The sequence below is a fragment of the Onychostoma macrolepis genome, chromosome 01, assembly GCF_012432095.1.
Source record: "Onychostoma macrolepis isolate SWU-2019 chromosome 01, ASM1243209v1, whole genome shotgun sequence".
Classification (NCBI taxonomy): Eukaryota; Metazoa; Chordata; class Actinopteri; order Cypriniformes; family Cyprinidae; genus Onychostoma; species Onychostoma macrolepis.
Window position 1 is genome coordinate 44,989,898 of NC_081155.1, and position 12,348 is coordinate 45,002,245.

Below are 12,348 nucleotides of genomic sequence, written 5' to 3' on the forward strand. Positions count from 1 at the left end.
CGATTAATCGCATCCAAAATAAAAGTTTTTGTTTATATAATATATCTGTGTGTACTGTGTATATTTATTATGTGTATATAAAGACACACACATACAGTATATATTTTGAAAAGACTTACATGTATTTACATGTATATATTTATTAATATAATTTATATGATATATAAATATATTTAATATATAATCATAACACATTTTTCTTAAATATATACATACATGGGTGTGTATTCATATATACATAATAAATACACACAATACACACACATATATTATGTACACAAAAACTTTTATTTTGGATGCGATTAATCGCGATTAATCATTGCCCAGCACTAATATATATATATATATATATATATATATATATATATATATATATATTTTATTTTATTTTATTTTATTTTATTTTATTTTATTTTATTTTATTTTTTCACTAAAACCCTATGTATACTTTTTCATAGTGACTATGTTCTGTTGGTTAATAAAACACACACAAAAATTCAGCTCAATAAAATTTGACATTTATTTGCTGAAAAACAAACAGAATTGTATCATTTTGAGAAAAATGTCTCAGAAAATAAGTTTGCAATAGAATGTCGTCTTGATTTAATAGTATGTTTCTTTTTCCACCCAGCCTGAAAACAAAATAGCACTGATATTAGAGTTTATTCTTAATTTCTTAAAACAATGAAATACTGTAGGAAAATGTGTTATTACCTCCTGGATTCTGTCGTAGGAGGTATTTTCTAACTTCATCATAGATGAAGATGATAAGTGAGTATGGAAAGGCAGTGAACCACCACAATGGTCTGCATGAAAGAACAAGTTTTTTTTTTTTTTTTTTACATTGTTTCAATTCCTGATGCAATTAAAAGTCGGCTAGACAAATGAAAAGATTTGAACGTGAAGATTCCCAATTACATGTGTGCAAAAGTCTACATACGTCCACTTACCTTAGAGGATACATTCTAACAGCAACGTCCATGCCTGGGCAGTAGGACAAGAAAGCTGCCAGAGCAGCTTCCTCAAAAAAGGCAAAGATTAGGACTTTGTTTCTAGGAAAGAAGAAAAGAACAAATTGTGATAATGCTTTAAGGTGAGCAGCCTCGGCTCGAGCTGCAACTGAACAAACAGTCCACCAAAACTTCTTTGAAGCTTGTTTGCATCCCTTTGTTTACATACTTCATTCCCTGCTGTATGATGGAATTTCTTCTGGTCTTTACAATTATCAAGTCACCCCACTGCACAACCACAATACTGATAAAAAAAGCTGTGTGGCATGTGGACTCTATAATCTTTCTGGCCTCATAGGTCTGCATCAGACAAAAACACAAGAACAAAGTATTATTAAATATCAAAAATATTTAAAAGACTGATTTTTCAAATTTGTGCGATAAAATGGAAGCTTTATTTCATATTTAGCTTGCTAAAGCTTTGACACTTACCCATTGCTGACCATAGCTATCTTCCAAGTCACTGATAGATCTGTCTTCCCAACCAACCCGAAGTCCTGGCAGATAACTGGGCCAGAATCCATTCTCACCCATAACCACGATGTAGGTAAAAAACCCTGCAGCTGCTTGGATCATTCCTAAAAAGAAAAATCATGACAGTAAAATTAATTGCTTGGCCATATTCATATACAGTATGTTAAGACTAAGAGTATAATTGTTAAAGATCTTTAATAGATGCTATGTTAAAAAAAATTCAGAGCTCTCATTATAGAGCAAGAATGTGCTTACCGATTTGACCATATGCCATACTGATTAGCCTCGCGTTCACCAGCCTATCTGTTTGCGCATTTCTGGGTTGTCTCTTCATGATGTCATTTTCTGCATTTTCATAGGCTAAAGAGATAGCAGGAATCTGTGGCAACAATTTAAAATGAATTAAAAACAGAATGCACAATTTAAAGTTCTCTAGTCATTTTTCTTACCAGGTCAGTGCCCAGGTCAATGCAGAGGATGGTGACGGTGCCCAAAGGTAGAGGAATACCAACAAGGACAAACAAGAGGAAGGGTGACATCTCAGGGATCTTACTAGTCAGCGTGTAGGCAATAGACTTCTTCAAGTTGTCAAAGATCAGACGGCCTGAAGTGGAGGACACATGTTTGAGAAATAAGTGTTAATGACATGTATCCTACATAACGTCTTAAGTCAAGTCACCTTTATTTATATAGAGCTGTATACAATACAGATTGTGTCAAAGCAGCTTTACAGTATTAAACAGGAAAATAGTGTGTCGATAATGCAAGAGGACAATAGTCAACACTCAATTTGTCAGTTAAAGTCAGTTTATCATTGATTCATTGATGTCATCGTCCAGCTCAGTTCAGTTCAAATAGTATCTGTGCAATGAAGTCGACAATATTGCCAGAAATTAAGTTAATTAGGTATTAAAACTTCAACCGCTTTTTATACTCTACCTTCTTCTACTCCAGTGACAATTGAGGCAAAGTTGTCGTCCAGAAGGATCATGTCAGCAGCCTGTTTGGATACGTCAGATCCAGCGATACCCATAGCCACACCAATATCAGCCTTCTTCAGAGCAGGAGAATCATTGACTCCATCACCGGTTACGGCTACAATGGCACCCTGATGAGAGAAAAAAATGCATTAAAATTGTTCCTGCTGGGAAAAATGTTCTAGTATCAATAGGATCAAATCAGGGGCCCCCTTCTAAGGGTTGTCCCCCCAAAAAATATCATTACAAACCACTCTGTGTATTGTAAATAATTATATATACATAAAATAATTGTGTAAGTAGTAAAACAATATAAACGCAAAAAAGCATTTTAAGTTTAGAAACGTTTTGAGTCCCCCCTCCCTTGCCTCAGTGATTTGGTCCACTGCCTGCTTTCCCCCTTTACCTCACCGACACACACACACACACACGAGTCCGGTGGGCAGTGGGAGAGAACAGAGTGCTTCAGTAGTTATGTGTAAGTAGGCTCTCAAGGCTATTTTATTCACTTTAAACATCGGATGAAGTGATTCTTTCTCTTTAATACAGATGATGCTGGATCGTTAATAAATTAGTCATGAAAAAAAAAAGATGATATCCGATGTATTTTTCTATGAGCGATTATAAGGTTACCTAGCTTAGCTTGTTGAATACCGTAGCTTGTTGGATAGTTAGTCACCCACTACAACTAACACGGCGATAAGTCTGTGTGTTAACTGATATTAGGCTAATATTGATCTACCATTGTATTGGGTTTTTCTCAATATGATGTTAAGAGGCAGATCAGTGGGCTTGCTGTGGTTGAATATCTACACTGAACAAAATTATAAACGCAACACTTTTGTTTTTGCCCCTGTTTTTCATGAGCTGAACTCAAAGATCTAAGACTTTTTCTATGTACACAAAAGGCCTATTTCTTTCAAATATTGTTCACAAATCTGTCTAAATCTGTGTTAATGAGCACTTCTCCTTTGCCGAGACAATCCATCCACGTTGGATTGTTTCAGAGAATTTGGCAGTACATCCAACCGGCCTCACAACCGCAGACCACGTGTAACCACACCAGCCCAGGACCTCCACATCCAGCATCTTCACCTCCAAGATCGTCTGAGACCAGCCACCCGGACAGCTGCTGCAACAATTGGTTTGCATAACCAAAGAATTTCTGTACAAACTGTCAGAAACCGTCTCAGGGAAGCTCATCTGTATGCTCGTCGTCCTCATCAGGGTCTCAACCTGACTGCAGTTCGTCGTCGTAACCGACTTGAGTGGGCAAATGCTCACATTCGATGGCGTCTGACACTTTGGAGAGGTGTTCTCTTCACGGATGAGTCCCGGTTTTCACTGTACAGGGCAGATGGCAGACAGCATGTATGGCGTCGTGTGGGTGAGCGGTTTGCTGATGTCAACGTTGTGGATCGAGTGGCCCATGGTGGCGGTGGGGTTATGGTATGGGCAGGCGTATGTTATGGACAACGAACACAGGTGCATTTTATTGATGGCATTTTGAATGCACAGAGATACCGTGACGAGATCCTGAGCCCCATTGTTGTGCCATTCATCCACGACCATCACCTCATGTTGCATTGCAAGGATCTGTACACAATTCCAGGAAGCTGAAAACATCCCAGTTCTTGCATGGCCAGCATACTCACCGGACATGTCACCCATTGAGCATGTTTGGGATGCTCTGGATCAGCGTATACGACAGCGTGTTCCAGTTCCTGCCAATATCCAGCAACTTCACACAGCCATTGAAGAGGAGTGGACCAGCATTCCACAAGCCACAATCAACAACCTGATCAACTCTATGTGAAGGAGATGTGTTGCACTGCATGAGGCAAATGGTGGTCGCACCAGATACTGACTGGTTTTCGGACCCCCCCGGACCCCCCAATACAGTAAAACTGCACATTTTAGAGTGGCCTTTTATTGTGGCCAGCCTAAGGCACACCTGTGCAATAATCATGCTGTCTAATAAGCAGCTTGATATGCCACACCTGTGAGGTGGATGGAGTATCTCGGCAAAGGAGAAGTGCTCACTAACACAGATTTAGACAGATTTGTGAACAATATTTGAAAGAAATAGGCCTTTTGTGTACATAGAAAAAGTCTTAGATCTTTGAGTTCAGCTCATGAAAAATGGGGGCAAAAACAAAAGTGTTGCGTTTATAATTTTGTTCAGTGTAAATAACAGACGTCCTCAGTCCCAGACGAAACCTAAAATACTATGTGGAGGACGCAAGATAATTTAATAATTATAATATGACCGCGAACCTATGAACCTAACTCATATTTAAACATGCTATGTACACATGCTGTGTACACATATCTATCCTTACAAGTACAGTTTTGGCTGTATTATTTGTGTCCCCTTCAAAAATTGCTCTTGAGAAATTTTATGAGTATTGCCCCCCCCTACTGTGAGATGAAATTTACGCCCTTGGATCAAATAGATAACTGTCTGATGGTACCTGTCGCTGACAACCTTCCACGATAATCAGCTTTTGTTGTGGAGAAGTTCTGGCGAACACAATTTCTGAATGGTATTTGAGGATCTCATCCAGGTCGCTTTCATTCATATTCTTCAGTTCTCCACCATGGACCACACAGGCCTTAGCATCTCTAGAGATACACTTTGCATTAGCAGACATCTAGAGCAATTCCACATGCCACATCTGAAACTGGTTGAGATGATTTGTTTACCTTGGATTGACCTCTCCAACAGGAACGTTCAAACGTGCAGCAATGTCTTCCACAGTCTCATTGCCTTCAGAGATGATGCCAACACCTTTTGCAATAGCCTTAGCTGTAATTGGATGGTCACCAGTTACCATGATAACCTGTATGGGAAGAGTCATTAATTTAAATTACTTTGAATGAATAACCTTAGCTGTAATTGAATGGTCACACATAATTATTATCTGAATATGGGCACAGTGTATTCAAGCAGTTGATGTTCAATGATGACAACACCTTAATTCCAGCACTCCTGCACTTGCCCACAGCATCAGGTACAGCTGCACGAGGAGGATCGATCATGGACATGAGGCCAACAAAACACAGGTTCTCAGTGGGGAAGTTCACTTCATCGGTATCGAATGCAAAACCCTCAGGGAACTGGTCATCAGGGAGGCTAAAGTGGCAGAAGCCTATGAGAGAGATCACAGAATTATTCATGTGTTGTAATTTACCATTCTCTGTATTCATAATCTTCTGTAGCCATAAATTCAATTCTTATCCCAAAGAAGAACTTAAAAAGGTGGCTTTACCCAGCACTCTTTCTCCAAGACCTCCCAGTTCTACATAGGCATTTTGGAATGAATCTTTCATTTCATCATCCAAAGGCTGCTCTTTTCCTTGAATCAAAATAGTAGAGCATCGATCCAGGATTCTCTCAGGAGCTCCCTTCATCACCAGAAGGTGCTTAGACTCTGAGGAATTGGGATTCTTGTGGACTGAGACCTAGAAAAGGCATATTATGGGCTGTTAGGATGACCAGTCAAATCCACATCATCTTCAAAGTACACCTCAACAAAAATACCTGATACTTGTTGGTGGAGTTGAAAGGGATCTCACAAATCTTTGTGTACTTCTCTCTCATTTCAATGACTGAACCACAGCACAGCTCAATACACTTCAACAGGGCAGACTCTGAGGCATCACCAGCTGTTTCTCGCTGCAAAACAGATTTGATCGAACAAAGTTTCACTCACAATAACAGTTAAATTGCATACTGGAATGGTAAAAGTTGCAATTCCTAATGTAGCTCATATAGATACTAAGATGATTAGAGGGAAACTCACGCTAAGGATTGGGAGATGGCTCTGTTCAGCACGGAAGACGGCACGGTTGCACAAGCCAGCGATACGTGCGAGGGCGGCCCAAGTAGCCGAGCTCCTTTCAAAGGAGGCTCCACTCTGGTTCTCTGTGGTGTCCGCATCATGAATCTGGTTGTCAAACCACATGTGAGCGACAGTCATTCGGTTCTGGGTCAAAGTTCCAGTTTTGTCAGAGCAGATGGTGGAGGTCGAGCCAAGAGTCTCCACGGCTTCAAGATTCTTCACCAGGCAGTTCTTCTTTGCCATACGTTTGGCAGTCAGAGTTAGACACACCTACATAAGTAGACACAAGCTAAGTAATCACTTTTGGCTCAAACATACTGAAATATGACCAGGACTTATTGATTATAAAAATTTCGAAACACTAACAATCTGTTGTGCAGATAAAGTTGACTAAACAACCAAAGTATAACTAAACAATCACTCTGACTTACGGTTACAGTGGCAGGGAGACCTTCAGGTACATTAGCGACAATGATTCCAATAAGGAAAACAACAGCTTCCAACCACCCATATCCAAGAATCAGGGAGAGAATTAAGAAGGTCAAACCCAGGAAGACAGCTACACCAGAGATGATGTGGATGAAGTGTTCAATCTCTTTCGCAATTGGTGTTTGTCCACAATCCAGACTGGAGGCAAGTGATGCAATACGACCCATGACAGTACGGTCACCGGTGTTGATGACAATCCCTCTTCCATTACCTAGGGTTTTATTATGTTCAAGAAATTTAGTTGATCAGTTTGTCCACAGCTATTGTAAAATGCATCCAATGTATCCAACATACTACAGACACTTTTTTGGTACCTTCAACACAGTTGCTAGAGAAAAACACAATGTTTCTCGTCTCCAGGGGGTTTTCATGGGAGAAATCAGGAGTACGAGTCTGGGGCTCAGATTCGCCAGTGAGGGAAGAGTTGTCCACCTGGAAAGGTAGAATGAAAGTTTCATAAAAAGGCATTGATGGCATATATCACAATTACATTCACAAATGCTTTAGGTCTTACCTTGCATCCATGCGCAGAGATGATACGGAGATCAGCTGGGATTCTGTCTCCACCTTTGACCTCCACAAGATCACCAGCAACTACCTCCTCTGCATTAATGATCTTTTTCTCTCCATCACGCACAACTAACGCTTGCTACATGACCAGAAAAGAACAATGAGTACTTTTGTGACATGGGAAAGCTACATTTGAACGTAAAATGTTTTATGAGAGGCCATCACTGTACCTGAGGAATGAGGTTCCTAAAAGATTCCATGATCTTAGAGCTCTTGGATTCTTGGTAGTATGAGAAGCATCCATTGACTATGACAACAAAAGCAAGCACGAGTCCCAGGTACAGCTGCAAAACCACAATTAGGTTTTTAGATAATGTATGACGATGTACAGTACATAAAAATGAAGACAAAACATTTTCTCTCTCATACATTGTCATTCGCCGGTTCTTCTGCTGAGGCAGCCTGAATTCCATATGCCGTGAAACAAAGTAATGCACCCAACCACAGCAGTGTCTGGAATCCACCAAAGAGCTGTGTGCAGAACTTGACCCATTCTGGAGTTGTAGGAGGTGGGGTCAGGGCATTTGGCCCATCACGGGCTAAGATCTCCTTTGCACGGGATGAAGACAAGCCCTGCCGTAGGGTATGAGCATTGAGTAATATGGAGAAACATTCTTAAAACTAAAGGATACTTTAACAAAACACCTATACAAATTCTTATGCAATTTCAAGGCAATAAAGTGCCTTGACTAATAATCAGGACAGGTATCTTAAGCTTAAAATAAAACAATTCAGTTTTATCAAAACAAGTCAACTTATACTTTTTTAATCTAAAACAATGTGATCATTAACTAGTTGTTGTCTCCTTGTATTTTACATAAAAGGATGCAAAAAATAATTTCATATAGACAATTTGGAGCAACACATAAAATTTACTAAAAATATAAAAATCCCACAACTCTCTCTAAACCTCTTCTGACCTTAATCAAGTCAGTGCCGTATTTGCGAGAAAGTTCATCCAATGTCAGCTTGTGGTCGTCCTGCAGAAGAGCAAAAAAGCGTCAATCTCATTTCTGTAGAGAAAATCTATAAATCACATTTTTGTACAGCATAATAATTCACATATGCAGAAAATTTTGTTTTATGAGATAAAAAAGTATTGAAGTTTTCTTAGTGGTTATAGTTTCAGATCATATCAGTATTATGGTGGTATAGCCTCTATGCCCTAGCAGACATGTTTATGTGATGTGTAATGTATATATGCATTTCTCACCAGCTCCACTTCTTTCTTCAGTTCGTTCACATCCTTCTTCTTTTTTTTACCCTTTTTGAGCTTTTTGATTTCATCCTCAGAAGTTGCCGTCAATGCGTACTCATCATTCCCCGTCTATAAAACATAAAAACAATATATATATATGTATGACATAAAAGTAACACCTTACCTGATGGGAACAGAGCCAATGATGAAATCTACACAACAAATGGAACATCAGCAGACCAGACCAGAATCACTGCGGAAAGCACCAGCATGAGTTTCTATGCTGGCTTATGCTGGTTTGGTGCTAGTCTGTGATGCTGATCAACCAGCATGGTCTGGTAAAGCTTGTTGACCAAAGAAGCTTTGCTAGTTAAACTAATTAAGCATCCAGTTTGGGACCAACCAGCTCACCAGCATCCAAAACACAACATATGTTGGTTGTTTCACAAGATATGTTCAAGATAACAATAGTCCACTCACGCCGAGCCCCATCTTCCCAGTTTATTTCAACCCAAAATCTGTATTTTGAATTTCAGAAGTCCAGTCTGGAGACACAAGTGCCTGTGTGACCAAGTCAAGTTCACAAAATTTATATTCTGCCAACTCACCTGTGTTTTGGGGAGGAGATCTGGAAATTTAGGGAGGGGTTTAGCACCTGTCATCCTTAACCTTTTATTTTAACCTTTCATTTATTTAACCTTCATCCATACAGGTAAGTCATTTTGGTGACATCTATGAGAAGGACTAGGTATGATGTTTTTGATGTTGCCAACATCAATTTATCCCTATCATATTTATATCTACTACTTTACTATTACTCATATATGCATAAATATTTTATATTAATGTATATTTATATATAATGTATAAATATATATATATATTAGTTTTACTTATTTATTAAGCTATATCAGTTATGTTTTTGAACACTCCATTGCTCTTGTGCAAAAGAGTCTAGATATGTCCACTTAGCTAATAGTAAACAATCTGAAAGCAGCGTGTTCATGCCTGGACAGAAGGACAGGAAAGTTGCCTGAGCAGTTCAACAAACAGACCAAAAAGCACAGCTTGGTTTCTTAGAAATAAAGAAGATAAAATGATAACTTTCATTTTCTCTGTTGTGGCCTTTGGGGCCGTTGGAGGTGGAATGAGCAGCCATGAGCTGGAACTGAACAAACAGCCCACTCTGATAAATATCAGTCCAATGTTTTATGACTGCTTTGAAGCCGAAACATTTGTTTCACTCCTTGCTGTAGGATAAAATTGTTCGTTTTATAGATGATCAAGTCAGCACTCACAGAGCAACAGATCAAACGTCTGTATCAGTGTCTTTTGTGTATTGATTTGTCGGTCCCACTTTATATTAGGTGGCCTTAACTAGTGTGTACTTTCATTTAAATTAATAATTTGCTACAACACACTTATTGTGTACATACATGTTTTTACATTGTACTTATATTTTTAAAAAATACCTATATGTAATTACATCTGTAATTAATTTCTGTAAGTACATTTATAATTACACTGTTGACCCATCCCTTACACCTTAACCCACCCTTAAACCGACCCATACCACCAAACCTGTCCCTAACCTACCCGTATCACACCTCAATACCAGCAAAAGTGTTTTGCAATACAATATGACCACAATAAAGTACATTCTACTTATTTTTTGATGCAAGTACATAGTAGTTAAGGCCACCTAATATAAAGTGTGACCGATTTGTCTGTTGTCTAATTTTATGATTTTATGATTGTTCCCTGTTAACCAGACCAGCATGGATAATCACCAGCATATTCTGAATGCCGGTGTGCTGGTGCTTTCTTAACCAGGTTAACCAGCAAAGAACCAGAAAGAACATTCTGTGACCAGCATTACCAGCATTACCAGTATGGCTGTTCTGGTCCACTTGCAAGACCAGGACTAAACCAACATAAACCAGCTTGGACCTGCATAGAACTTCATGCTGGTGTGAGACAGAAGACTCCACCAGTTTTATGACTGTTGTCCACTTATTTATTTAGTGACTGTGTCAAATGTGTTTTCGGCATTTGTAGATTCAAACTGATTCTATATGTGGGCAAAATCAAGTGCTATAAATTGTGAATTTATGACAGACTTTGTCTGTGTTTTGTAAACCATTTTCTGTCTGTTATCAGTCAACAGAGCTCTCAGGCCTCATGTCCTTCACAAAGTTTAGTCCACACTTAGGCCTACAGATTTAAGAAGTGTAGGTGGAACAGAGTTTTATGTTACTAATCCAAAATTATTTTGGTTGAATTATGCAATTACATTTTACAGTAATTTTTTGCTAGTGGGAGCAAAAATGGCTGAAACAGCATAATGAACAACCAAAAATGATGAGACATAATTTTTATTTTTTTTATTTTTTTACAATTTATAGTTTTATCTTCATATGCAGTCTTAATATAAAACTTCATTAAATAAATAAATAGCATAATAATCTGCCATCAAAGAAATCATTTAATTTACACACTTGAACAATGATTCACAAAATTTCACAGAATCTGTTCAGGTTAGGGCTGTTAAAATTGTATAACAAACTTTACAGCGCAATGCAACAGCTGAAAGCTGATCATACCATAAATGTTTTATTATTTCATCCACTTCTGTTGGTTCTGCAGCTCAATAAATGCTCATTTTGGACTGAACAGCAAGTTCTGAAAGTTACAGTATGTTTACACTGTACATCAAAGGCTCGTTTTAAATATATATTTTTAAAAAACATCATAAAATGACACCTTTCGATCTACTCTTAACCTTTGACCCGCTCTGCCTAAAACTGCTTCTGCAGTCCTGCGGGTCACAGTTCAAAGCGTGTTCTGCTTTTTATGCTCGGCCCCCATTAATGCAGCTATATTTTGTTCTTTTGTTTCTAATAAAAGTCACTTATTAACTTCACATCATGAAATAGAGGTTTAGAGTAGAAGCATAACCTGTTTCAAGAATCAGACACCAGTAGATGTTTTGTGATTTAACAGAACAAGCACTCTTGTAATACTCAGAATTCCACTGAATAATAACGTTTTTTTCTTGACGTTGTAAAGAACATGTACACTAGGCCTCTCCTTTTCCTCTCAAAACATAACAGCAATCAATGAACACGTGATATGACAAACAAACAGCTAATAACAGAGTAAGAATACCGAGAGAGACAGAGAGGAGATTTCAAGCAAGCAATGCAAACAAAAACAATCTTAGTGGGTTTGACATTGTAATTAAGTTATTTCAATATAACTTTCTTATGTATTCAGATTTTATTTTAAATTGGTGCTTAAATAGCTTCTTTATTGACATCGATGTTTCCATTAATAACTTTTGAGATTCATGAAACCATCTCAATGCACAAAAGGTTCTACAAAGAGGAGAAAGGTTTATCAGATTATTAAATGTTCTTCAATGTTCTTCAAAAAAAAAAAGTTTCTTTAAAGAACAGCAAAAACTTGCTTTCGGAACCTTTATTTTTAAAGAGTGTAGTGAACATTAAAACTGATTTGGGAGTCTGTGGACAACTAGAATCTGATGCAGACAGCTGCACACACTGTCACTTTAATAAAGCAAGATGTCTGAATATCCCTATCCCATAAAAAAAGTTATCCTAAGTAATAGTATTTCGTGAGAAGACGTCAACATTTTGAAAAATAAAAAGGTGCTGTCATTCCTGTTATGACAACATGAAACCTCAAAAGAACCTGTTTGGAAAACAGTTATGAAATCTAATAGGTAAAGGCCTCAATTCGACCTTGTATGAAATAAGGAAAAT

General features: G+C 38.0%; 1 protein-coding gene across 2 annotated transcripts; it reads right to left on the minus strand.

The window, feature by feature from the left end:
* Nucleotides 1–502: 502 nt before the first annotated feature.
* On the minus strand, nucleotides 503–9,141 carry LOC131530404 (sodium/potassium-transporting ATPase subunit alpha-1-like). Of its 2 annotated transcripts, none has more exons than XM_058760697.1 (22): nucleotides 9,044–9,141; nucleotides 8,579–8,692; nucleotides 8,286–8,345; nucleotides 7,735–7,938; nucleotides 7,536–7,649; nucleotides 7,310–7,444; nucleotides 7,110–7,227; nucleotides 6,738–7,006; nucleotides 6,268–6,576; nucleotides 6,006–6,140; nucleotides 5,734–5,926; nucleotides 5,438–5,613; nucleotides 5,168–5,304; nucleotides 4,936–5,086; nucleotides 2,424–2,592; nucleotides 1,934–2,088; nucleotides 1,740–1,863; nucleotides 1,443–1,588; nucleotides 1,180–1,310; nucleotides 951–1,052; nucleotides 715–806; nucleotides 503–632 (listed from the first exon to the last, which is right to left on the minus strand). In XM_058760697.1, exons 1-22 carry the CDS (start codon nucleotides 9,053–9,055, stop codon nucleotides 604–606), a joined length of 3,075 nt encoding a protein of 1,024 aa, XP_058616680.1. In that variant the 5' UTR covers nucleotides 9,056–9,141; the 3' UTR covers nucleotides 503–603. The 2 variants fall into 2 exon arrangements, with proteins under 2 accessions (XP_058616680.1, XP_058616743.1); XM_058760760.1 differs by lacking the exon at nucleotides 9,044–9,141 and adding an exon at nucleotides 8,975–8,995.
* Nucleotides 9,142–12,348: the final 3,207 nt, after the last annotated feature.